Source organism: Dryobates pubescens, chromosome 3 (assembly GCF_014839835.1).
Source record: "Dryobates pubescens isolate bDryPub1 chromosome 3, bDryPub1.pri, whole genome shotgun sequence".
NCBI lineage: Eukaryota > Metazoa > Chordata > Aves > Piciformes > Picidae > Dryobates > Dryobates pubescens.
Window position 1 is genome coordinate 31,322,048 of NC_071614.1, and position 24,699 is coordinate 31,346,746.

Consider the following 24,699-nt stretch of genomic DNA (forward strand, 5'->3'; position numbering starts at 1 on the left):
TCATGGAATTGCTTCATTTGGAAAAGACCTTTATGGATCATCAAGTCCAACCAACCATTATCTAAGTCTGCCAAGTCTGGTGATGAACCATGTCCCTCAGCACCACATCTATGCATCTTTTAAACAGCTCCAAGAATGGGGATTCAACCACCTCCCTGGGCAGCCTGTTCAAGTGTTTAAGAACCCCTAGAGTCAGGAAATGTCTTCTAATCTCCAATTTAAACCTCCCCTGGTGCAACTTGACGCCATTTCCTCTTGTCCTTTCACTTGTTATTTGGGAGAAAAAGCTGACCCCCACCTTGCTACAACCTCCCTTCAGGAAGTTGTAGAGAGAAAGGCCTCCCCTCAGCCTCCTTTTCTCCAGACTAAACAAACCCTATTCCCTTAGCTGTATCTCACAAGACCATATCTCCAGACCCTAATGTACTCATTACACTCTACTCATCTCTTTTCATTCAGAAGAATAAAGTTAAGGAGTTCATTAAGTTCTTCTCTTATGCCTATTTTTGTCACTGTAATCACGATAGTTCCATTTTCATGACTGTCTGCCTACTTCTCATACGTATCTGTATTGCCTCTTATCTCTAATGGTGAGTTTCATCTGACTGAATGTAATTGTGTTTAAACTAGTCATCCTGGCCTGCTTTTGCAGTCATTGGAAAGGAATAGGCACTTACTTACTTCTTTAATGGGGAAGGTTCACCATGATCCCTTATAGAAATATATGTTAGGGCATGAGTAATCTGCTGCAGAAGTGCTTTTTTTGGGTTGGTTTTTTTTTTAGACTCATCATAGAGGAGTCTAGATGACAAGTTCAGTACAGACACCTGCATTTAGCTAAATGAAATTTATATTCCATGTCAATGATCCTTAATTTACTTTGCAAGGGGTTTTCTTTCTCTTCTGCATGTGCATGTGTAAATATACATGCTATGTAAGAAGACACTGACAGGAGGCAGTGATGCAACCCTTCTAGTGATGGAACATTTTCATGTAAAAATTAAGCATTTCTGAAAACGCTGCAGGTTTCCAGGAGATCCAGCTGGAACAGCAAAGAGAGCCTGAAGCACTTTCCTTTTTTTTCCATCCCATTTTTTTCTTAATGCTCTGTATTTTCTTCAGCCTTGTGTGGACTGTAGACCACAAAGTAGAGGTTAATCTCTCCGCTCTAGTCCGCTGGCAGCCATTAGTATCAGTAGCTGTACTAGGTCTCACCCTTCAGAAGAAATCATGAGGGGCAAACCAACTCTAGGATTTAGCAATAGTGTAACCATGCACATACCTCACAGTTTAAATATATTGAAAGTAGTGAAGACATCTTTCTAGTCACTCAGTTTCTGACACTGCAGAACATGTCTGTATTGTATTAGAAAAGAAGGTCATCAGTGTCTTTGCTCAGCAATTATGTCACCCTGCTTGGTGGTCGTGGCGAAATGCTTTTCTTGTGGGAGTGACCTCCACAGACTTCTGAACTGTCAGTTCCATCCCTTATGACTATCTCTTGTGTTGCTTTGAATATTAACGGCACAAAGCCATCCTTGTCTGCAGTGAGCACAATCCAGGAAGAGCCTACAAAAATTAAGCAAAAAAAAACACAAAAAGGAAAATGAGGGTACTGCTGTGGTTATATAAAATGCATAAGCACCTTTGTAAAAGTCAGCCAGCACACAAGCACAGGAGGCTTTCTTTTTGTGCACTAAAGCCTTATTACGCTAATGACATTAAGGTCTGACAACCCATGGCTAAACACACCTTTGTGTACATGTGAAAGGGAGATAAATGAAAGGTCTTGAAAGGTTTGAGGCATTTTGTCCCTTATTTAAATTAAGTTGAAAACCAAGATGCATTTTTACTAGTTCTGATAAAGTATTAAGTATCCCCCTATTCTGAAAGCCCAGCCAGCCTTTCCATGATGACTTTTGTTCTAGTGACTTCTTATCATTTTTGCTCATCTGCTTCACCCAAGTGTTGAAGAGATCAGAAAAACTGAAAAGGAAATGTTGTGCTGTATTTATTCCAGAAGGAAGCAGGGGTTTCCATCTCCTTTTCTGTCAAGCCAAGATTGTTCAGTATGTTTTCAAGTTTGTATAGCAAAAGTTACACCTTGAAGATGGTGTACAAAAGATATAATCATTTACAAAAGATGGCTTACAAATGATGACAGAACAAAATTTATTTTCCTGTAATTATCTATCAAATGTTCTTATAGAGAAGAGGAGGAACAAGATATGAATGATATGGTGGGGTTTAAAACTTTTTTTTAAGAAAAAAAGGTGGCAAGATTGAAAACCAAAGGCATCAAAAGCATTATGGTTCACTTCCTGTATTACAAAGAAGCAGAAAGTAAACCTACTTCTCTTTTGCTTCTCTTTGCAAATCAGCTTGACATTGAAGCTACATGTACCTGATATGTGTGTTTTTTTCTAGTGATTAATATGTTTCCTTTTGGATTGGATATTGCTGTTCTTATAGAAATTAGTGAATTCTCTATTTGTCTTTTTTGTTCATTTGTTTGACATAAAATGTTTGACATTTTATGAAAATGAAGGTGATCTCTAACAACTGAGAAGGATTTTGGGAGCCCTTCTATCTCACATTTTTTGTATAGCATACAATTGTTAGTACTGAGCAGGGATTTGAGGGAAAAAATGCCCTGTAGTGACTTTTAGTTTTGAATGGTAAAATTGTGTTTTGAAAAGGAATGTGGAAAAAAAAAAAAAGGAAGTGTAGGAAGTCCAGAAGAGCCATGCTTAATTGTCATCTGTCATAATGAAGCATATTCCTGGACAAGGCAAATCTCCCCTCCTTATAACTATTAGCAAAGCACTTTTCCAGGCTGCTCCACTACTGCGTGTTGTTACATCATAAGAAGATTGTCATTCCAAACCATGAATCTTTAATCTTCTCCACTTAATACTTTCTAATTCTGGACAGACTTCAGATTCTATAAGCAATAGGCCTGAAAGTGGAAATTCCCCTGTCCAAACTGATAGTTACATTGTTGGTCAAACTGATAAAGCATACTCTTTGGTCAGACTCTTGGGATGTTTTCTTTCCATCCACTGAAATGATTAAAATGCTGTGTGTTGTTGCTCACACTTGCTTTGAAGTATATCCTACAAAACATGCCTGTAGTGGAAAAGCCTTTTGCAGAATATAGTACCCTTTTGCTATGCAAAATTATGATGATGATGATGACGTGCTGAAAAGAGAGACTCCTGTCTGCTAACACCAGGGCACTATATAACTATATGGCTATATTTAGTACAGGTAATGGTATTACTGTCCTGGGCTTAAAGTGCAAGTGATGAGGCCAAGTTCACTGCTGGTATAACTCAGATGATCTTCATAGCCTTGCTGTGGGTATGAATTTGGCCTGCAATTGTGAACTTACCCCCCCCCCCCCCCCATATAATTGTTTATTCACAGTAAAATACACCAGTCTGTCATTGCAACACAAGCATGCATTTCATTCCATCCCCTTTAATTGTATAGCATTAAAGCATGGGAGTGATCTTTCTAAACATCACATTTAATATTCATGGCTTGTGGTAAAGGAAAGATTTAGGAACAGAAACTTGCACTGATAAGAATTGAATAAAGAGCTACACAACTACTTCTTCACCAGACTTGATAACTTTATAGGATTTGGGGGAATTCTTGTTTCAGTTGTTCTTTTTGCTCAGACTCAGTTTCAGAAAAGCTGAGCACCACATAGAACAGAAAGAGGGACATGTTACAATGATTTTAAGATACTGTCTTTTTGATACCACTGAAATCTAGTGCATGAAATTGAGAAGTAATGTTCTGCAAACCTGAAAATAGGGTTTCTTAGGCCCATTATTTATTATTTTCATACTGAGTTCTAAACTCTTTTTTTTTTTTCATCATGGGGCATTTGTTTCCAAACTCAAGGGCAAACTCTGTGTCCTGCAAAGCTGCCTGTCAATACAGGCAGAGAAGCCACTGGAAAATAGCTGAGGCCTCTGCAGCTAGTAGAGGTTTTTCATATGTGCCTCCATAGAGATTGGTGACAAAAATATAACACCTGCATATCCTTATCTTCTGAAATAACTCTCAGGGTAAGCCAGGGTAAAACTGAAATAGACCAATGTGTCTGGGATAAAGGCAACTTCCTTGATCTATGCTGTATTTGTAGCCCCTTTTCTTGATTCTTGTGGTCTCATAACATCAAGGAAATAAGTAGAATATGAATGGCAGAATGGTGCATATCTTACATCTCTCTCCCACTGCCCTTGGTGCCAGGATCAGTGACATCACAGGCCTGGCTTCTTTTTCATCAATAATCTTGTTATGTAGCGGTCTGGTATGTAACTGCCATTATTTAGAAAACTAGACCTTAAATTATTGCTTCCTTTTTTTTTTCCCCACCAACAATTGAATTAATTTATCACAGGACAGAATATACCAATTAAGCAGGTATGTCTCAGACTGTCAGGAGCTAAGACAAGAGGTAAGACAGAGTAATTCATGGATCTCTCATCATGGAAATTATGCAAGAAGATCATAATTATAGCCAACTACTGTGTATTGTAAGATCATAATATACTTCAGCTGTGATGAGAAGAGCCATCAGAAGCATTATAGAGAAATGGGTGAAAAATAATAGTATGTGAACTGCTGAGAAAGTAGCATACATGAATAGATAGGGACAAGGTAATTCAGAGACCAGTCTGGGACTAGGATTTCCTTAGCTGCCTCTGTCCTTACAAGTTTATCAGTGGTGGATGGTAGAACGGCACTTTTGGCAAATTGGAACACTGAGGTCTACTCTTACATTAAAATAATCCCAAATGTTTCATGATGCATATATGTATACCATGGTCTAAAATTTTTTTTTTCTCCATTCTGCTCTCTGTTGTCATGTCTGGGACATGCTTGTAAAGATGGGCAAGGCAAAATGCCAAAAGGTCTAAAGGAAGCATTTCTATTTCCAGGTAACACAGTGTGCTGATTATTTTCTCAACCTTCCTCTGTAGAGGCATTGCTCTGGTAGAAAGTAGTTCTGCAGTCACTTAGCATTTTAAGCTATTTTGAGAGATGTTCTGCAGTATTTCATAGAATCATATAACACTTTGGGTTGGAAGGGAAGGGACCTTAAAGTTCATCTAGTTCCAACCCCCTGCTATGGGCAGGGGCAGCTCCCATTAGATCAGGTTGCTCAAGGCCCCATCCAGCCTGTCTTTGAACACTTCCACAGGTGAAGCCTCCACTGATTCTCTGGGCAACCTGTTCCAGTGCTTCACCATCCTGATGGTGAAGAATTTCTTCCTAATATCTAATCTAAATTTGGCTCCTTCCAGTTTGAAGCCATTACCCTCATGCTATCACTACATGTCTTTGTAAAAAGTTCCCCTCCCGCTATCCTGTAGCCTCCTTTCGAATACTGGAAGGCTACTATAAGGTTTCCCTGGAGCCTTCAATTCTCCAGGCTGAACAACCCCAACTCTCTCAGCCTCTTTCAGATAAAGCAAAACATATACTATCTCAGTTATTAAACATCTCAGGTGAAACCAGTTACTGAAATGAAAAGAACATACCGTGTTTCATTTCAATGACGGGCAGATCAAACAGCTGCTGGACTAAATTCAAGTGGATCTTGCCATCACAGAGGAGAACATCTTTTGTTTCTTCTGTAACTGCTCCATTTGAAAAACTTTTCTTCAAATACATGCATGTAAAGGAAAAGATCTTGTAAAAGGCTTAGACACTCTACCGAGTTCTTTTAACCCTTCCTCCTTTCAGTTCTTTAGTCATTTTGCTTTGTCTGGTTTTGCTACAATTTATAGATGATGCCATGATACACTGCAGTTCTAAGTGCAGTCTCATAGTGCCCCACAAAGAGGAGTATGTCTCTTTGCTTTTTGCTTTGTGTGCTTATGCAGCTCAAAACTGCATCAGCCCTGTATATGTAATGTATGAGGTCATGCAGAGATGTATCTGTTGCACCTTTCTGCCTGAAGAGTCAATTCAGTATTAGGGAATATATCATGCCTGGAATAAAGTTATCCAAGATGCTACCAGAGCAAATGAGTCCTCTGCTCAGTTTCAGTTGTAAGCATGGGTGGTTTGATAGTCCTTGGTCAGCTATTCCATCCCAGTAAAATAACCCCAGTTCTGGCACAGAGAGACTGAACATAGCAATAGTCTCTCTGAAAAGATGTCAGAGCAATGAAGCTTTGGAATGCTGTGACTTTATTTCAGAGAGAGGGAATGTATTGATTTACATCCCTGGAATTTGCTCTGCTATTCACTAAAAGAACACACTTGAATATAAAAGTGGCATATTCATGGCATCACTCTCCAAGTATCCTGTAGGCCCCCTTGAAATAGTAGACAGCTATAAGGTCTCCCTGGAGTCGTTAGTTCTCCAGACTGAGTGACCCCAGCTCTCTCAGTCTCTCTTCATAGGCGAGGTGCTCCAGTCCTCTGATCATCTTTGAGGGCCTCCTCTGTCCTGCTATAACAGTTCCATGTCCTTCATGTGCTGAGGTCTCTAGGTGGGATCAAACAAGACTGGAGTAGAGGGGGAGAATCACCTCCCTCTCAGTCATAAAGCAGTAGTCACTTTTTAATTGCAGCTTTAACTATATAGCAGAACTTCGTTATCATTTTGAGGTCTCTTCAAATTATATAGCACTATATTCCATTGAACCTAAATACACTAAGAACTCCATGGGCTGAGTGTTTAGCAGTTAGCACAAATGTTATTTGTCTTTACAGGTATTTGTGCAGAGCTTTTCATTGCTGCATATTATGAATTAGTACATCCAACAACTACTTCATTTTCCTGAATTAAGGTTGAAATAGCAGTTTATCCAAACTTGTACTTCAGTTAATGAATTGTAGGAAGAAGTGGACTGTAAATGAGATGGGTTTATTGCCTTACCTGCCTTTTTTCACATCGATATGCTTCAGCTCAAGAATAATCAGAAAACAATCTAGCTCTGCTTTGAAATCAGCAGAGGGGAAATATATGCCAAAGCTGACTTTGTTCTAGTATATTTTCAGCTTAGCCTTGCAGTATATTATTGGAACAGCTATTGGAAGTGAAAGACATTTTTGTGTACACAAAACGACACCACATCTATTTTTTATCCTAACCTGTTTTTGAGGTACAAAATTAAAAGCTGAAGTTTCAGAGTGGTTTGTCTTTCATCACTTGGGACCATTCATATTGGCTTTTCTCTCTGTCTTTGTCATATACTTCTGTTTGTATTGATAAATAATCATCTTGAGTTTTGTGTGCTGGCAATTTATGTCAGGTCAAGAATCTTTGTTTTAATTATTTCACTTTTTTTTTTTTAATGTTTAGTTTAAGTGAAGATAATATGTCTCCTTGAGTAGTACATAACTGTCAGTATTCCATTTTTGTAGATGATCAAACCACTACACAGGAAGATGAAGAGATTTACTTAAGGTCATAGAAGTAATTTGTGACAGACTTAGAAATACAACTAAAACCTCACTTTAGTACTTCTCATTTTCATCACTTAATCCAAGGACAATTGTTTTTCAATGACAATTCACCTCTTTCCAAAGTATGTATCTGGCTTTGCTGTATTACTATTTATCTCCAGTAGAAGCCAGGACTTAACAATTCTTGAGTTAAAATCATAGAATGAGTTGGGTTGGAAGGGATCTTAAAGATCATCTAGGTCCAAACACCTGCCATGAGCAAGGACACCTCCCAATAGACCAGGTTGTTCAAGGTCACATCCAGGCTGGTTTTGAACATTTCCAGAGCTGGAGCTTCCACAGCTTATCTAGGCAACCTGTTCTAGTGCTTCACTACTACCACTGACATTAATCAACATTAATCCCTGCATATTCATTTTTTATCCTAATCCAAAGTTTACTGGTAGTCTAAGTACATAGTAATCACAGCAGAAATACATATATTTCCACATATGTGAATTGATATTTTCAGATTGAGTTTCTTCAGCCAGTTTCCTGTCCAGCCCTCCCTCAACAAAAATCCAGCAGAAAGAAACCACCAGTTCAAAAACTACTTTCCTTCATTGTTGTCAGTCTGCCCCTTGATCACACTTTATAGCCTATAAAATGTCTTCTGGGCAGCAGGCAACCTCTCACAGTGTGTCCAAACTGTCTTTTAAAACTCAGATTTTGGAATGCAAATATATATGAAAAGAAAATTTCATAAGGCAAATACATATAGAATACATAGAATACATAGAATAAACCAGGTTGGAAGAGACCTTCAAGATCATTGCGTCCAACCCATCAACCAATCCAACACCGCCCAACTAACCCATGGCACCAAGCACCCTGTCAAGTCTTCTCCTAAAAACCTCCAGTGATGGCGACTCCACCACCTCCCCAGGCAGCCCATTCCAATGTGCAATCACTCTCTCTGTATAGAACTTTTTTCTAACATCCAGCCTGAACCTCCCCTGGCGCAGCCTGAGACTGTGTCCTCTTGTTCTGGTACTGCTTGCCTGGGAGAAGAGACCAACATCTGCCTGTCTACAACCTCCCTTCAGGTAGTTGTAGAGAGTAATAAGGTCACCCCTGAGTCTCCTCTTCTCCAGGCTAAGCAACCCCAGCTCCCTCAGCCTCTCCTCGTAGGGCTTATGTTCCAAGCCCCTCACCAACTTCGTTGCTCTTCTCTGGACTCGTTCCAGCAAGTCAACATCCTTCCTAAACTGAGGGGCCCAGAACTGGACACAGTACTCGAGGTGCGGCCTAACCAGTGCAGTGTACAGGGGCACAATGACCTCCCTGCTCCTGCTGGCCACACTGTTCCTGATGCAGGCCAGGATGCCATTGGCCCTCTTAGCTGCCTGGGCACACTGCAGGCTCATGTTCAGTCTACCGTCGACCAGCACCCCCAGGTCCCTCTCAGCCTGACTGCTCTCCAGCCACTCTGACCCCAGCCTGTAGCACTGCATGGGGTTGCTGTGGCCAATGTGCAGAACCCGGCACTTGGATGTGTTAAATCAAAGAAAGTTTCTGGATTGGGTTTTACACACCATATATCTGCACAATAAATAAACATGGTTTTAATTCTTTTTTTGAACCCCACTGAGCAGTCAACTAGCTCAGCTTAGTCCTGTCTTGACCTTTTTTACTATTTGTCTTTTATTTCCTAATGAACTCCCCACACTTGTCTGGATGCTAAGATCACCTTCATAAACTTAAATTCAATGACTAAGGTAAATAAGAATATACTGCCAACCAGAATTGCTTTTACTAACACTGGGTTAGTGATCAATTGCACTTTGACTGTTTCTTGCAAATTGATGTCTAGGTATGTAAGCTGTTTTCCAGATGAGGCCTCACAGCTATGTTGCCTGGTATTGCCTTGCTTACTGGAGGTACCTCACTGATGTACCTCCACTTAGCATCTTTTCATAAATGTATCTAATTTTTGATTCATAGTCATCTTTTGACTACATGTGAAAGCTTTTGTTAGCCTTGCTTGTTCCAGCTAATGAATATCCAGTTTATAACAAATTCCTTCTATTAATGCTGGAAAATATCATGTGTTTCATATTAGTTCATTTCCATCCATGTTTTTAATTCTAGATACTAAGCTCATTAAAACAGGTACAATATCCTGATCCTCTATTGAAAATACCACTGATGTTATGCCATACATAGATTTTATTAGCATATCTCATGAGATTGTTAATGAAACTTAGATTAGCCTGAAATCAGTCATGAGAAAATCCACTAGTAAATAGTTTCTTTTTTTTTCACATTGCTATAACCCTTTACTACCTTGCTTCCAGCTGATTCCCTAATCATTTTCTATTTCTTCTATTAGTAGAAGAATCACTTTAGCATTTCTTCTACATTTCTTTCTCTGCTGTTGAACAGTTTTCCCTGTGTTATGATTTCAAGTATGATACTGAACTACAGGGATTTAAAACAAATTTTCACATCACAGAGTGGTTTGGGTTGGAAGCAACCTTCAAGATCATCTAGGTCGAACCCCTGTCATGGGTAGGGACACCTCCCACTAGACTAGGTTTCTCAAGGCCCCATCCAGTTTGGCTTTGAACACTTCCAGGGCTGGAGCCTTCACAACTTCCCTGGGCAACCTGTTCCAGTGCTTCACTACCCTCATCTTCCTAATGTCTAATCTCAATCCTAGCTTCTTCCAGGCTGAAGCCATTACTCTTTGTCCCATCACTACATGCCTTTGTAAAAACTCCTTCTCCAGCTATCCTGTAAGCTTTCAAATACTGGAAAGCTGCCAGAAAGTCTATATAAGTCTCCCTGGAGCCTCCTCTTCTCCAGGCTGCCTTATAGGAGACAATGAAAAGAGAGTTCAATGGCTAAGCAAGAGCACTGAAGAAGAATGGGAACTAGGATTTTTGACATTCAGAATTCTATGTTTCATCAGGCCTTGTGCAGCATCGGCACAGGTAGTAGTATTTAGGTTTGGCAGCCTGTACTGTGCCCTTTTCTTATAATGATTTCTGTGATGTGATTCCTGTTTGATTTTTGGTGGATCCTGATTTTATTTTGGTGGAGATCTTAATATCTTTGCTTACCTTTATGTAGGTCATTCCAATTGCATCCCTAGTGAACCTGTCAGAGAAGCATAAGCCTGTAAAATGTTTATGTTGGAAGAGATCTTAGGTGCTCAGGGTGCTTAAATCCCAGTGCAGTTTGCATTTATAGTGTACATCATCATTTCAAATAAAATGCTAGGACTCCTCTGCTCTTGACTCCCTGTTAATATTCCTGCAACTACCATTCCAGGTATACTGTCATTATCCTCAGGATTGTGCTTTTGTGATCTTTATATTTTGAGTGTGGGATGTTATTTTTTTAAACTCAGATCTTTAGTTTCTTTGCACAGTACAAAAACTTGGATTAATTTTTGACACTGCGTATTCCTTTTCACTTGCATCTATGTATCCAACAATCTGCTCTAATAAAACATATTGTGTCTCCTCTACAAACCCTGCCTGTCTGCTGTTGATCAGATTCAGAACATTTTTGTCAGAATTTGTTCTTAACCAATTCTTCAACCTTTGCTCAAAATATAATCCATGCATTGATCACACCTCTTGAGTACAGCAGGTCTTTCTTTTGTGGTCATCCTAAATACCTTCCCTCTAAACTTCAGGGTGGCTGACTAGTTTCTTACTCCAGAGGTCACTCACATCACCTTTCCCTTCCATCATGGGAGCCAAAATTATCATTTGGATTTAAGAAAGGTTCATGGTCTTACTACAGCTGATCATTCCAGCGTGGTTTTTGGTCATTTTACTGTGTCACACTTATACCTCCTTCCTTTATCTCTGTTTCATGTATTTCTATCAGAAGAGCTTTAGGATCCTTTCTATTCATCTCTCAGCTCTGTGTATAATAGCCTGTTTATTTTATAGCTGACCTGGGCAATAATGTTCCCCACAGTAAATTGCATGAAGGTGCTATAGAAGTACAAACTGACTTGTATAATATTATTGTTGGGTATTAAGAAAAGGAAATAATTGTGAATAAATGTTGAAAGGATATTTATTTCTTGTTTAATGATGCAGTATATGCTCTCAGTGATACACACTTTTGACAATGCTGTTTGTGAGCAAAATCTAGCAGTTTTAAGATGGATCTTTTTCCTCAAGAAGAAGTTTGTCTAAATGCCACTAATTTCATATCCAAATTGACTTTATTTCCATTGCAATTAGCTTTTAAATGAGCATAGTTTAAATATTCATAGAATCATAGAATTGCTTTGGTTGGAAAAAAACTTTAAGATAGTGTTGGATGATAGATTGGACTTGAGGATCTCAAAGGTCTCTTCCAACCTGATCTATTCTATTCTATTCTATTCTATTCTATTCTATTCTATTCTATTCTATTCTATTCTATTCTATTCTATTCTATTCTATGCTTGAGCCAAACCATTGTCTAAACTATGCCCCTTAGCACAACATCTCTGCATCTTTTAAACACCTCCACAGATGGATTGAACCACCTCTCTGTGGAGCCTGTCCCAGTCTTTGAGAAAACTTTCAGTCAAGAAGTTTCTCCTAATATCCAATCTAAACCCCTGATGGTGCAACTTGAGGCCATTTCTCTTGTGCTATCTCTCGTAACTAAGGAGAAGAGACCAACACCCACCTCACTACAATCTCTCCTCTGTAGAACCTTCCTGCCTTCAAGCAGATCAACACTCCCTCCCACCTTAGCATTATGTGCAGACTTACTGAGGGAGCACTAAATCCCATTGTCCAGGTCATTGATAATGATATTAAACAGAACTGGCCACAACAAAGAGCCCTGGGGAACACCATTAGTGACTGGATCTCATTCTGTTCACCACCACTCTTTGGGCCTGACAGGTTTTTACCCTGTATCCACCCATCCAAGCCAGGAGGAGCCAGTTTCTCCAGAAGGATGCTGTGGGGCACAGTGACAAATGCTTTACTCACGTTGTTTCTTTGCTAGGGGAAAAGGATGAGAAAAGGATCTCTTTGCAAAACAAAACAGAAACAAAGCTTTGGCAGATCCTCCTCTCTCCTTTTTGTTATTTTTTTCTTTTGAAGTAATACCCTCTTACTGTGTTTGTCTTTCTGCTCTCCCATACTATCCTGAATCACAGGTCTGTATGTGATGGAAGAGCAATAATATTTGCTTTTCAGGCTTGAATGATCAAGTCACCTCTGGTGGCTGAATGTTATTACACAAGCAGTAGTGCAATGACATTTCCAAAGCGTGAGTGATCATGTTTTTCTTTTATGGCTGTAGGCTACCAAGAATACAAATTCTAGCAGTACAGCATGGATGTGACTTCAGAGGAGTTATAGGTAGGCCAGCACTAACAGAATAAACAAACATGTTGAAGACTAGTAAGCAAACATTATGAATTATTAAATAATACACATTCTGGTTTATATTATGGTTTTCTTAGCAAAAGTGGAAACACACATAAATACATCAATAAGGCTTCTGCATTACCCAGCAGTGTTCACAACTGCCCATTAATGATTGCCACATTTTAATCTATTATCCTTTTAAGTTTTAAATGCATAAATATGGTTATGCAGTACAGAGCTTTCTATTTTATTCTTCAATAGATTTCTCAATCAAGATTGAGCTGCTGCTGTACTGAGGATTATACAAACACTTAAGAAGACATGCACTTGGCACAAAAAGCTGAAAGATAAAAGCCATACTATTGACTGGACTGCAGTGTTCCTAACACTTAGAATGTTTTCCACAGGCTGATATTTATATCAGAAGGCAATAAAGCTGTTTCCTGACTTTTTGCACTGTGAATGCAAAGCCTGGCTGAAACCCACAGCCCAGCTGGTCTCTGAGCTCAGAGTGCTAATCAGCTCCTGAAGGAGGAACAAGGTTCAGATGCTTGAATCTAAAGTAATCAAAACAACTATTTTCTGAGAAAATTATTAACTGGCTCTGAAGCAAATAATTCCTGGTCTGTCTGGAGGTCTTTCTGCCATCAGTCTATTTTTCAATGTTTTTTGGCATCATGCTGTGATCCCTTTAGATTTCAGAAGAGGGGCTGAACTATGCAAGGCATTCGTTGAGACTTTCACAACACAGCTGTGTGTCTGAAAGACATTAAGTGGCACTTTTCTGAGTCATTGTAATGCAGTGCTAGCAGTGCTTACTTCTGACTCGAAGTGAAACTAACCCGTTCAGACAAATATGAATCTTCATTTCTGAATGTAGTCTTTTAGTCTGTAATCTGTTAGTCTGTAGTTAGTATTTTAGAAACAGTAATATTTTTTTTTTGCTGTTGCCAAAGAAAAGAAATGGTATCGTTAATTCTTACTGCTTGTGCAAGCAAACATGCACAGTGACTTCAGATCTTAGGTTATTGTTACATGTCACAAAGAAAACTTCTCTTTGGAAAGGGCAATCCAGTCAAATCCAAGAGATAAGGCTGCTTGCTAAATAAATAAGTTGATTTATGTTAAGAAATCAGAATTAATTTCAATGTGCTGGAGATCAGAAGGGCCTGACTCTTGGCAAATAATATCCTGAGTTATTTAAAATAGATACAGTGCTTTTTTCACCAGAATTTGTATAATGTATTCAAGCTAAATTATTGACTAAGATCAAAGTTTTGCTTTTATCCACAGTACCCAACATATTTAAACCTGCTTAAATGCCAAGTAAACAATTGCTAAGAAGTAATGAATATTCCCTTAATGAGTGTTTAAGGATGTGTACTTAGATGTCTGTATGGATTCCTTTAAAGTAAAAGGACGTCAAATTTGTTGGAGAAGTTTTGGCATCATCACAAGGCAATGTATTGCTCTGACATAATGCTGCTTATGTTGCATCCTCAAAGGGACCCCAGTTTTAGCAGCAGTACCACTAGCACCAGCATGACCAAAAGTATTATCAGTATCACATTAGTACTACTGCAAACAACACTGAGAATAATAGCCAAAAATAATTACCCAGCCTACATTCCTTAGTTAACATTCTTATTGATGCCTATTGGAATTTTGCCAAAATAAGAGTGGGATAGGGACTTAACGATTTGACAGTCATCTTTTTTGCAGAAAATGTGAAGTGGTAATACATTTTACAAATTGAGCATGTCTGACTGTAAATATTTGGTGAGAAATGAAAGTAGGAACAAGCCACCTTCATATCATGCCCACCTGAATTTTCCATAAATTGAGATTCAGTACTTCAGTACTCTTCATGAGAGTCTAGCATTGTCAGTCTCTGGATCTGAGCTCGAGTTTGAATTTCTTATGTTTCTGGTGGGCTGTACCACCCTCCTCATGAGCTCATCTTTGCACTACATTAAAGTGTAAATCTTTAGTGCATTAAAAACGGTATAATAATAATAATAATAATAATAATAATAATAATAATAATAATAATAATAAAAAACAACCAGGTTGGAAGAGACCTTCAAGATCATCGCGTCCAATCCCTCAACCAATCCAACCCACCTAAACAACTAAAGTTTAGCTCTTTTCTCTCTTCTATAGATGCACACAAAATCATCTAGTATCTAAGACAGTTGTGCATAATGAAAGAAGAGCAAACAGACACAGCTTTCCCATGTAAAGTGTCCTTGAAGTTACCCACATCATCCTGTGTTATTATTTCTATAACAAATTATAGTATCATTTTAGATTAAACTTGGTGCCAAACTCAGGTCACATTTCTCATGGACTGGTAAGAGTTAAACTACATCCTCACGATTTAAAGCTAAATCCATAAATGATTGCTTAGAAATTCAGTCTCCTGTCACAATATTTTTAAGCTGACAAAATAAATTTACCTGGTAAGTGATATGAACAACAGGCGGTTCCTGTGAACATGGATAGGCTAAAGATATCCTCCTCCCATTTTTAGCAAAGTCTGTTATTTCAGAAAGACTCAGTTGTAACTCATTGAAGCTGCCACAAAGTCTCTCTAAATTTCTAGATATGTGACTCATTCCTCTTTCTCTTGGCAAATTGTTGGTTTTAGGAGAACTTGATGTTTCTTGGATCACATTGAACTGGACTTTAGGAGAAGCTGGTCTGCTGGAAAGCCTGGAAGGTGTTCCAAAACCAAGAAGAGACACTGAACGGTTGGTAGGTTCAGCATCCAATGTTTCCAAGGCCACCAAGGGGTCACCCGGAAGCCTTTTTTCATCCAGGTCACTCACACTTGATGAAGAGCTCTGTTCATAACTAGGGCTCTTTACTTCTTCAATGAGTCTTCTCCTGCCACTAGGAGACTGAATAATGGTGCTTCTCGGTATTAACAGCTCCCTGCTTTGAGGCTGGTCTTCTGTAGCAAGATTTTCAAAGAATTTCCTTTTTCCGGGTATATTAACAGAGGATTCAAAGTTATAAAGCATATTCTGCTTAGTCTCAGGGAATGCTGAAGGATCTTCATCAACCATCAATTCTTTGATCATCAAACGCATTACATACCTGTCTGAACTTGAAGATGGAATGAGACTTGTCTCAGAGAACTTTTGCTTGCCAATCAGCATTAACAAGAGTTTATCTGTCAAAAAGCAGAGGCCCTTTGGTCTCTCATTTTTCTCCAGACGGATTTGCTGAATATGAGGCATGCAGGAAGAGGTTACTGAATACACCAAAACAATGTTAGAAGTATTAGAGGCCACTGCCACAATCTGAGCTCTAAGGTCAAATGCCATTATATCAGGAACCAGAATACCTGGGATTGTGACTTTTCTGGTGGTGGTTACCTTCCTCTCAAAAGTGACCAAGATCAAGTGAGAAGAATCTTGGCCATTTGTTGCTGCAGAGTCTTTGCGTTTCACAGGAATGAGAGGACCGGGATCAGACCGACGGTGGTTTGCAAGGATATGGGTTAAATCCACAGGACCTGATGAAGAAGAAGCAATTGAATCAGCACCAGATCTGTCTGAATCTGTGGACTTTCTTCGCAGATCCATGGAGTATTCCTCATCGCCAAACACGAGAGCAGACTGTGAGATTATAGAACCAGTTTCTGCACCAGATGGCATATCAAATGCAAGGCCTGCATTCAAACCACAGATGTTATCTAAAGGAAGCTCAGTAGCTACAGCAATTTGGAAATCCAGTGTGGCTTCTATAGCACAGATATAACCTCCCACATCAAAGACTGGGCAAAAGGAGCAGTTACTTAGAGTTTTCTGAGCATCATCCCAGATGTAGGAATGCAGGGCACTGCCTATAGCAACTACTAAACGATTACCATCCTTAGTCCAGCAAGCACAGTGGATAAGACCACTGCTTTTGATATCTGCCTTCACTCTAGTATTGTCAGTACGAACAGCATACAAGACTGAAGCATCTCTTTTTGTAAGCACAGCCAAGACTTCCTTCTTTGGATGCCAGACACAGCCCTGAGAAAGCAGTGGCAATGGCTCACCAACTTCACAAGTCTGAGAAATCAAAGGTTTGTGCTTCTCTGCAGTGCTGTAAGCCAGCTGCCAGATGCTAACATGCTTTTTATGCTGAACAGCAAGCAGAGCTGGGGTGTCTGTAGAGCAACATGGGCCCCAATAAAGTCCATGAACATGTTCGAACTGACCAACAACACTGGAATCTCCAAACTTTAGCTCTCTGTTGTGATAGTATAATGCAGTCAGTATCACTTGCTTCCCATCTGTCCAGGCAATTCCATGCACAGGGTGGATGGCCTGATATAGAGCATTGAGGCCGGTTCTCAGCAGCTTTGCCTTTCCAAGCTCCATCTTTTTAAGCTTTCTGTCTATTGGTGGTTGTTCCAAAGTAGAGAATCCTTGGAATTCACTTGCAGATCATGATGAGAAGAATTATTTATCATATTTCCTTCCTTTCCAGAATCAAGCTGGGTTTTTCTGCTAATAATCCAAGAGCCGATATTGAGAACTCCTTCCCAGTAAGCCTGCAGCTGCTCTTCTAAGTATAAATCCATGTCAAAGCTGCTTTTGCTATGTCTTTTCCTGGGAGGAGTTATCATCTGCATGTGGTGGCTAACAAGGTTTAACCAATTACTGTGTGTTTTCATAGAAGTCTATTTTCAAATCTTCACTGTTGGGAGTATATTTAAAAATAACACTCTAATACCTTGACCTTCAGTGAACTTTGGTGAAGGCTGGAGAGAGATCATACACTGTTAAGCCTAAGCATTAATCTACAGCCTGAAATAATGACCTGACACTTCTTTCCGCCAGCCTTTGAAGGATAAAAGAAGATTTAAACATACGTGAGAACTCTACAAGGCAGATTGCAATCTCTGATGGACAGCATCTTTCAAAGATACAAGATCCTAAATGGCTATGAAAGGAACAGAGGGAAGGCAAACCATGCTCTCTTGTGTTAGCACTTACAAGAGAATGAAGGAGGGTGAGGTATTAAAAACGCCCAAATAGTCTAGCAGCAAGGACAAGTTGATTACTGTTCATTGTACTGGGACAGATTTCCTAGCTGCAGATCTATATTGGTTTCTCTCTTAGTCTACTCAGCCACCTGGATCTGAGGACTGTTCCCTCATCATATAGTGAAAAAAATGCAAAGCAGCAGCCAAAATTTCCTGTTTCCCTAAACTCTGCAGTTTCTACAATACGTAACGTAACGTCATGCAATGATTCTTCAGTTGGCAAAGGCCCAACCAATAAACTCACATCACACAGTGGGGCCTGGGTGCCTCTGTTCTTTCCTTTCCAGCACAACCTTTTCTGGGATTAGCTTGGACAGAACTTGCAAATCACTGAACATAAATTGCCAGGATGCAATTCATTACTTAAATATAAGCAACTATTACTATTTTTAATGCCCTGCAATATCTGAGACAGCCACACTGGGCTTGGAAGATATGTCATAGGACTTAGAGAGGAGTAGTGTCATTCTGGAGTGGCAGGTGGCAACAAGGAGATGATCCCTAGATAGTCCCTAGACTGTCTAAGATGGCATTAGAAGCTTATATAGAAGACAGCTGAATCCGATCCTCAGCATATTTTTGCAATTGTTTTTGGGGTTTGTTTGTTTGATGGATTGGTACTTTATGTCTTTTCTTTTATTTTCTTTTTTGTTTGTGTTTTTTTTTCCCCCCAGCATCTCCTTTCTGCTTTAATATGAGACATGTCTCTTGCTGTTTACATAAAAAAATAATGTGAATAAATTATACCTGGGCAGAGGTTTACAAATTAGAAATACAATCACTATGATTATAAGTAAGACTTAAGTATACCAAGTCTGCATCTTTGGCTGATTCATACTTTAGACATTTTTATAGTACTGCCTGGGAAAATCAGACCTCTTGTTGTAAGAATATTTTTAGTGTCCTTTTTCCAGCTGTATTTCTGAGGATGGTGAGTACCACTAAAGAACTCACAAATGCACGGCAAGTAATCATATCTCATTCTCATTCACAGCTGTTTGGGATTTGTAGATTATTTAATGAAGAGTCCATTTAAAATCAAGACTTTTTATATTCATCAAGGACAAGCCAGCAGTGGCGACTGGAATAGGCAAAAATAAAAAAATTAAATGCACAGGTTAAGTCTCTTTTTATGCAAAACTGATAAATTTCTGGGCCCTATGCTTACAGTGATACTATGATTTTTTAACTTTATCCCTTTTAGTTCACCATGAGAATAGAATAGAATAGAATAGAATAGACCAGGTTGAAGAGACCTCCAAGATCATCATGTTCAACCCATCATCCAACACCATCTAATCAACTAAACCATGGCACCAAGCACCCCATCAAGTCTCATCCTAAACACCTCCAGTGATTCACCTCCTGTTTCCTGTCACAGAACATCTTTGCATCCTATGGTAGAATTTTTCTAGAAAGTCTGAAGCAGGTGATTAGCAGAAGAGGAGTTCCACAGTTCACAGATTTCTGACTACATAGAATGTAATACAGCTTCACTGAATGTGAGATCACCAAGCTCATGGTGACCAAACACAATACCTTTCATGAATTTACTGTGGCCTTTTAAAAGATCTGGAAGGCTCAGTGTTCAGGTTTTGAATGCACCACAAGGCCTATTCTATAGCACTTGACTTTGAACCTCAGGCTCCAATCAGAGTAATATTTGAGGATCTCAAGGAAGAGTTCCTCACAAGATTCATTCTGAGGTTTGGGGTTTTTAGGTGGGAGAGAGTTGGTGGACAAGTTCTTGTGCCAACAAGGCAAATGGTCTCCTGTGATTCATTAAGAGTGTGACCAGCAGGTTGAGGGAGGTTCTTCTCCCTCTCTACCCTAGTGAGGCCACATCTGGAGTACTGTATCCAGTTCTGGCCTCCAAAGTGCAAGAGAGAGAGGGAACTACTAGAGAGAGCCTAATGGAGGGACACAAAGATGATGACAATGACCTCTCCCACAGGGAGAGGCTAAGAGGCCTGGGGCTCTTCAGCCTGGAGAAGTTCAGACTGAGAGGGGAGCTTATCAATTAATCATCTTATCAATCTTATCAAATATCTAAAGGGCAGGTGTCAAGAGGATAAGGCTGGACTTTTTCCAGTGGTGCCTAGTGATAGAAGAAGGGGCAATAGAGACAAACTGCATCACAGGAAGTTCCACCTGAATATAAGGAAAAACATGACATGTTGTCTGACTGTTCTGCAGGGTGATTCCAGCCAGCCAGTTTCTGTTGCTGTGGAGGAGGTGGTTGTTAAGAGGTAGAATACAAAGTCCAAAACTGAACACTGCCCACCAAGCTGCACATAGCTTCTAATTAGTAGCCATGAGTTCCCGTGGTTCATAATGAATGTTGGAAAATTAATCCAGCCCTCATCATTGCAGAGGTCGACCTACCCTTTTGTATAATACAGACTTTATATTGCTGTATTCCCACATTGTGGTACTTAATATTCACCTGTCTTTGGAAATGGTGAATATTGGTGTGATCAATATGGATCAGAGCTAATGAGTTTCAGATTCTTAAATATATTTACATGTCTATTTCTTGTCCTGTAGGAGATAGTTTCTAAGGATCTTTGTGAATCTACTGGAAAAACTGAGATTCAGACTTCATTTTCTCCTTTATTCATGGCAAAATAACTCTTTCTGGGCTAAATCTTGCTTCAAGTTAATTAAATTGATGTTAATACTCCTGGTAACTTCAGAGGAAGACAGCTCTATATGTAATAAAAATGTAGGAGTAATAATTTGTCTAATACTAATTTAACTTGGCTTTACAAAATGTCTAAGATTTTGTGGTATTTTTACTTCAAACATATTTCTATTTAAAGCTATTCTTCAGGATTTCACCAATTTAAGTTGATGTGTCATTTAGCTTAATACTTTGAAGAAGATTGAGTAATGTATTTATTTTTCCACACTGACATTTCTTTGCCTTGAGATCTGATTTTAAAAAATAGTTCTCTGTCAGAAGCTAACTGGAACAGAATGTAAAAATTATGCACAGTTAATAAGGATATAAAATACGTAATCTGTCAGAGCAGAGCTACTGATCACACTATGTAAATCAACATTCCTTTGACAGTGATGTCTGTGTGCTTTACTGCTCCCAGAATGGGATTTAACCCAGTAGCTAGCACAACTTTCAGTGTATTTCTTGTAAAATAGGAAAGATCTAATTGAATATTGTATTTTTACATAAAATACATTTACAAAGAGTGTTAAGAGGTTTGGTTGATTAAAAAACCCCACTTATTCAAATTATTATAGAATAGAATAGAATAGAATAGAATAGAATAGAATAGAATAGAATAGAATAAAATAGAATAGACCAGGTTGGAAGAGACCTTAAAGATCATCGTGTCCAACCTATCATCCAACACCACCCAATCAACTAAACCATGCAACCAAGCATCCTGTCAAGCCTCATCCTGAACACCCCCAGCGTAAAGCCCTGTTCTTTTCTATGCAGACTGTATTCAAACTAAGCATATTCCAGGCAGAGAAGTCACAGCTTCTTTCTTTTATACTTAGAGTTCCACTGACTTACCCTTATGGAGTGACTGCCTGGGCCAAATGTAACAAGCCAGCTTGATCAGTTGTCTGCTTGCTCTACAAAGATACCACGTTTTCATTGGTGTCCTTAAAATTGACTATTTCCTGAAATTGAGCTGGGATTCTATGGAACAGAGTCTTAAGTAAAGGGGTAGAAACTCCAGTACTTAAATTATGAAAATTAGACTAGATGGAAGAGTATGAAATGTTCTTTAGGAAACATTCTGTCTTTCCATCTGTAAGTCAACATTCAGCTTCCAAATTGTGCTAGTCTTATTCCTTCATAGGCATTACATGTATTTGTTCCTGAATATTGTTCCTGAATCTCTTCTTAGTACCTTTTTTGAAGTCATACTTTATCATTTGCACCAAACGCACCAGATAACATCAGAACACCTTGAACGGTTAAATGCTCTTTGCTACAGTGTGCAGATGAGATCACTCTCATTTGAAAGCCCATTGTGACTTGAAGAACACAGTATAGTCATATTTTTAGCAGATATATATATTCATCCCAGCTTGTTAATTTCTAAAGGTCACTTAAACTCTGTCTGCACTGGAAAAAATAATTCATTGTTGTCAAGGGACTCTGGACAGTACGAGCTGAACATGACTGGTTGGTAGACAGAATCAAACTCTTAGCAAAACATGTTTTGGAAAGTACAGTAGAAGGCAAATTTCATAAAGCGTATCAAATTTGATTGCTTCCGGACCATGTGGATTCTAGCATCTATTCAAGTTAAACCATGGCTGAGAATATTGATTGAGAAAGATGGCGGAGTCTCTCTGACTCTGATTTTGCTTGATGTATTTGGTATATGTGATAATAACACTTCTGTTGGCCAGATTACTTGAGTAGTTTTGCTGTTGCTGTACCGGTAGAGCTGTTCTCCTTAGGGATGATTACGAGACACTTTCAAAAGCATCTAATGTACAACCTGCCTCTCTGCCTGGTGATCCTTTAGTTGTAACTGCTGATCAGTTTGCTTGGGAGATTCCAGAGATTCATTAAAAAGTGTTATAATTGCACATGCAGAATGAAGGAAAACAAATGTGGCCTTAATTTTCTGAATCCATTGCCCGCCTCCCTTGATTCATTTATCTGGAGGACTGAAAATGCCAGTTTATTTCTTTCCAGAGTTAACAATGTCCAAAATCATAAAAAAACTAATCAGAAGCTTGTAGCTAATATTTGTGGTTTGTTTGGTTTCCTTCTGTTGTCTGAATTGCTTCAAGTAAGTCTTTCCAGTGACATTGTCCAGCAGACAATTCTGATGACACTAATCTGAGAGCGTTGATCTGCATGAGGACAGGAAGGCTCTGCAGAGGGACCTGGACATATTGGATGGGCTGAGGCAAACTTTGTGAGATAGAAGGCCAAATGCCTGAGTCCTGCACTTGGGTTGCAACAGCCCCATGCAACACTAGAGACCTGGGGAGGAGTGGCTGGAAAGGTGGCCAGATGAGCCAGCAGTGTGCTCAGGTGGCTAAGGTGGTGAACAGCATTCTGGCTTATATCAGGAAGAGTGTGACAAGCAGAACCAGGGAAGTGATTGTCCCCCTGTACTCTGCTGTGCTGTGTTCAGTTTTGAGGCCTTTGCTACAAGAAAGATATTGAGGTGCTGGAGTGGGCCCAAAGAAGGGCAATGAATCTGGTGACAGGTCTGGACAACAAGTCTTCTGAGGAACAGCTGAGGGAACTAGGGTTGTTTAGTCTGGAGAAAATGAAGCTGAGGGGAGACCTTGCTCTCTGCAACTCCCTGAAAGCAGGTTGTAGTGAGGAGGGTGTTTCTCTCTCCTCCCTAGATACAAGTGACAGGAGGAGAGAAAATGGCCTCTAATTGCACCAGGGGAGGTTTAGATTGGAGATTAGAAGAAACTTCTTGACTGAAAGGTTTATCAAACACTGGAATAGGCTCCTCAGGGAGGTGGTTGAATCCCTATCCCTGGAGTTGTTCAGAAGATGTAGAAATGTGGTACTGAGGGACACCAGACTTGGAAGACAGGTAATGGTTGGACTCAAGGATCTTGATGGTCTTTTCCAAACAAAAAGATTCTAGGATTCTATGCATTGTCTTGTAAATACAAAGTTTCTCAAAGGAACTGACTTCCTCTTGTAACTTCCAAGGAAATTATAGATCTGGAATAATTAATTTACTGTTTCTAGATGTAATTCCAGTTCTGTTCTTTTCAGTTTGAAAGACAGACTTATATTTTTTAATCCATTTTTTGCTATGAAAGATTGGGCAGAAGAGAAAAATCTAATCCTCTTGGGCTGTCTGCCTATGATATTGTCATTAATGGAAATCTTGTTTGTGGCAACACACTCCATGATGCTGGGTTTAAACTCTGGGCTCCAAGGTGTCACATTTATTTATAATAAAAGAGGACCTGCGTCCCTGAATCGTTTGAAATCGAAATGGACAAAACCAGCACGATCATTCTTATTATGTATATGAAATACTGAGGCACAGAGCAATTCAGAGCATGTCTTCAGTTCTGCAAGCTGGCTTCACAACAGTAGGCAGTGAAGCAATATCAGCACAGCAATCTGCAAGTGTGCTAATTAGCATGGATGGATGCTGCCATTTCAGATTTGTATTGCATTTTTCACACGTGCTGTTGTGCAGTGCCAAGTAGATGTATTAGTGACTTTAGAGCACTATGCACTGCAAACAGAACCAAAGTCATTTAGGGTCATGCAATTAATTTTAGGACTCGCTACCACTTCTTTATTTCCTTCTTGTCTTCACTCTGTAGGAGAAATATTACAGGTTTGTAAAGCAATTTAGGGGAGGAGGTCTTTGGAGGCCATATGGTCCAACTGCTTGCTTGAAATAAGACTGATTTCAAAGTTTGATGAGGTTGCTCAAAGCTTTGTTTGAAAGATTCCCCCCCACACACATATTTACTCATAATTGCCCTTGTTGTGACTTGTTTCCATTGTTTCTTTGCCCTTTTGTTGGGCACTTCTGAGAAAAGTGTGGCAACATCCTCTCCATGACTCACTAGGTAGTTGTAGACAGCAACTGAGATCCATCCTTAGCTTTGTCTTTTGAAGGCTGAATAAACCCAGCTCTCTCACCTTCTCCACATTCTCCAGCTAATAATTACATTGCACTGTTTGGCATTACTGCAGTGTATTAGTGTCTTTTCTTGTACTGGGGAGACAGAAGCTTGAGAGAGTGTCTGAAGACATTAATCTAAGTCCTTTTTTTTTTTTTTAAGCAGTAAATTATATTAATCTTTTCTGGAATTGAGCTCCATTAATTTATAGAATCATACAGT

The 24,699-nt window shown here is 39.3% G+C and overlaps 1 protein-coding gene across 1 annotated transcript; it reads right to left on the bottom strand.

The window, feature by feature from the left end:
* Positions 1–914: 914 nt before the first annotated feature.
* On the bottom strand, positions 915–17,434 carry LOC104304560 (WD repeat and coiled-coil-containing protein). Its single transcript, XM_009905317.2, has 3 exons — positions 15,278–17,434; positions 5,562–5,682; positions 915–1,569 (listed from the first exon to the last, which is right to left on the bottom strand). Exons 1-3 carry the CDS (start codon positions 17,195–17,197, stop codon positions 1,403–1,405), a joined length of 2,208 nt encoding a protein of 735 aa, XP_009903619.2. The 5' UTR covers positions 17,198–17,434; the 3' UTR covers positions 915–1,402.
* Between the last annotated feature and the right edge of the window lie 7,265 nt (positions 17,435–24,699).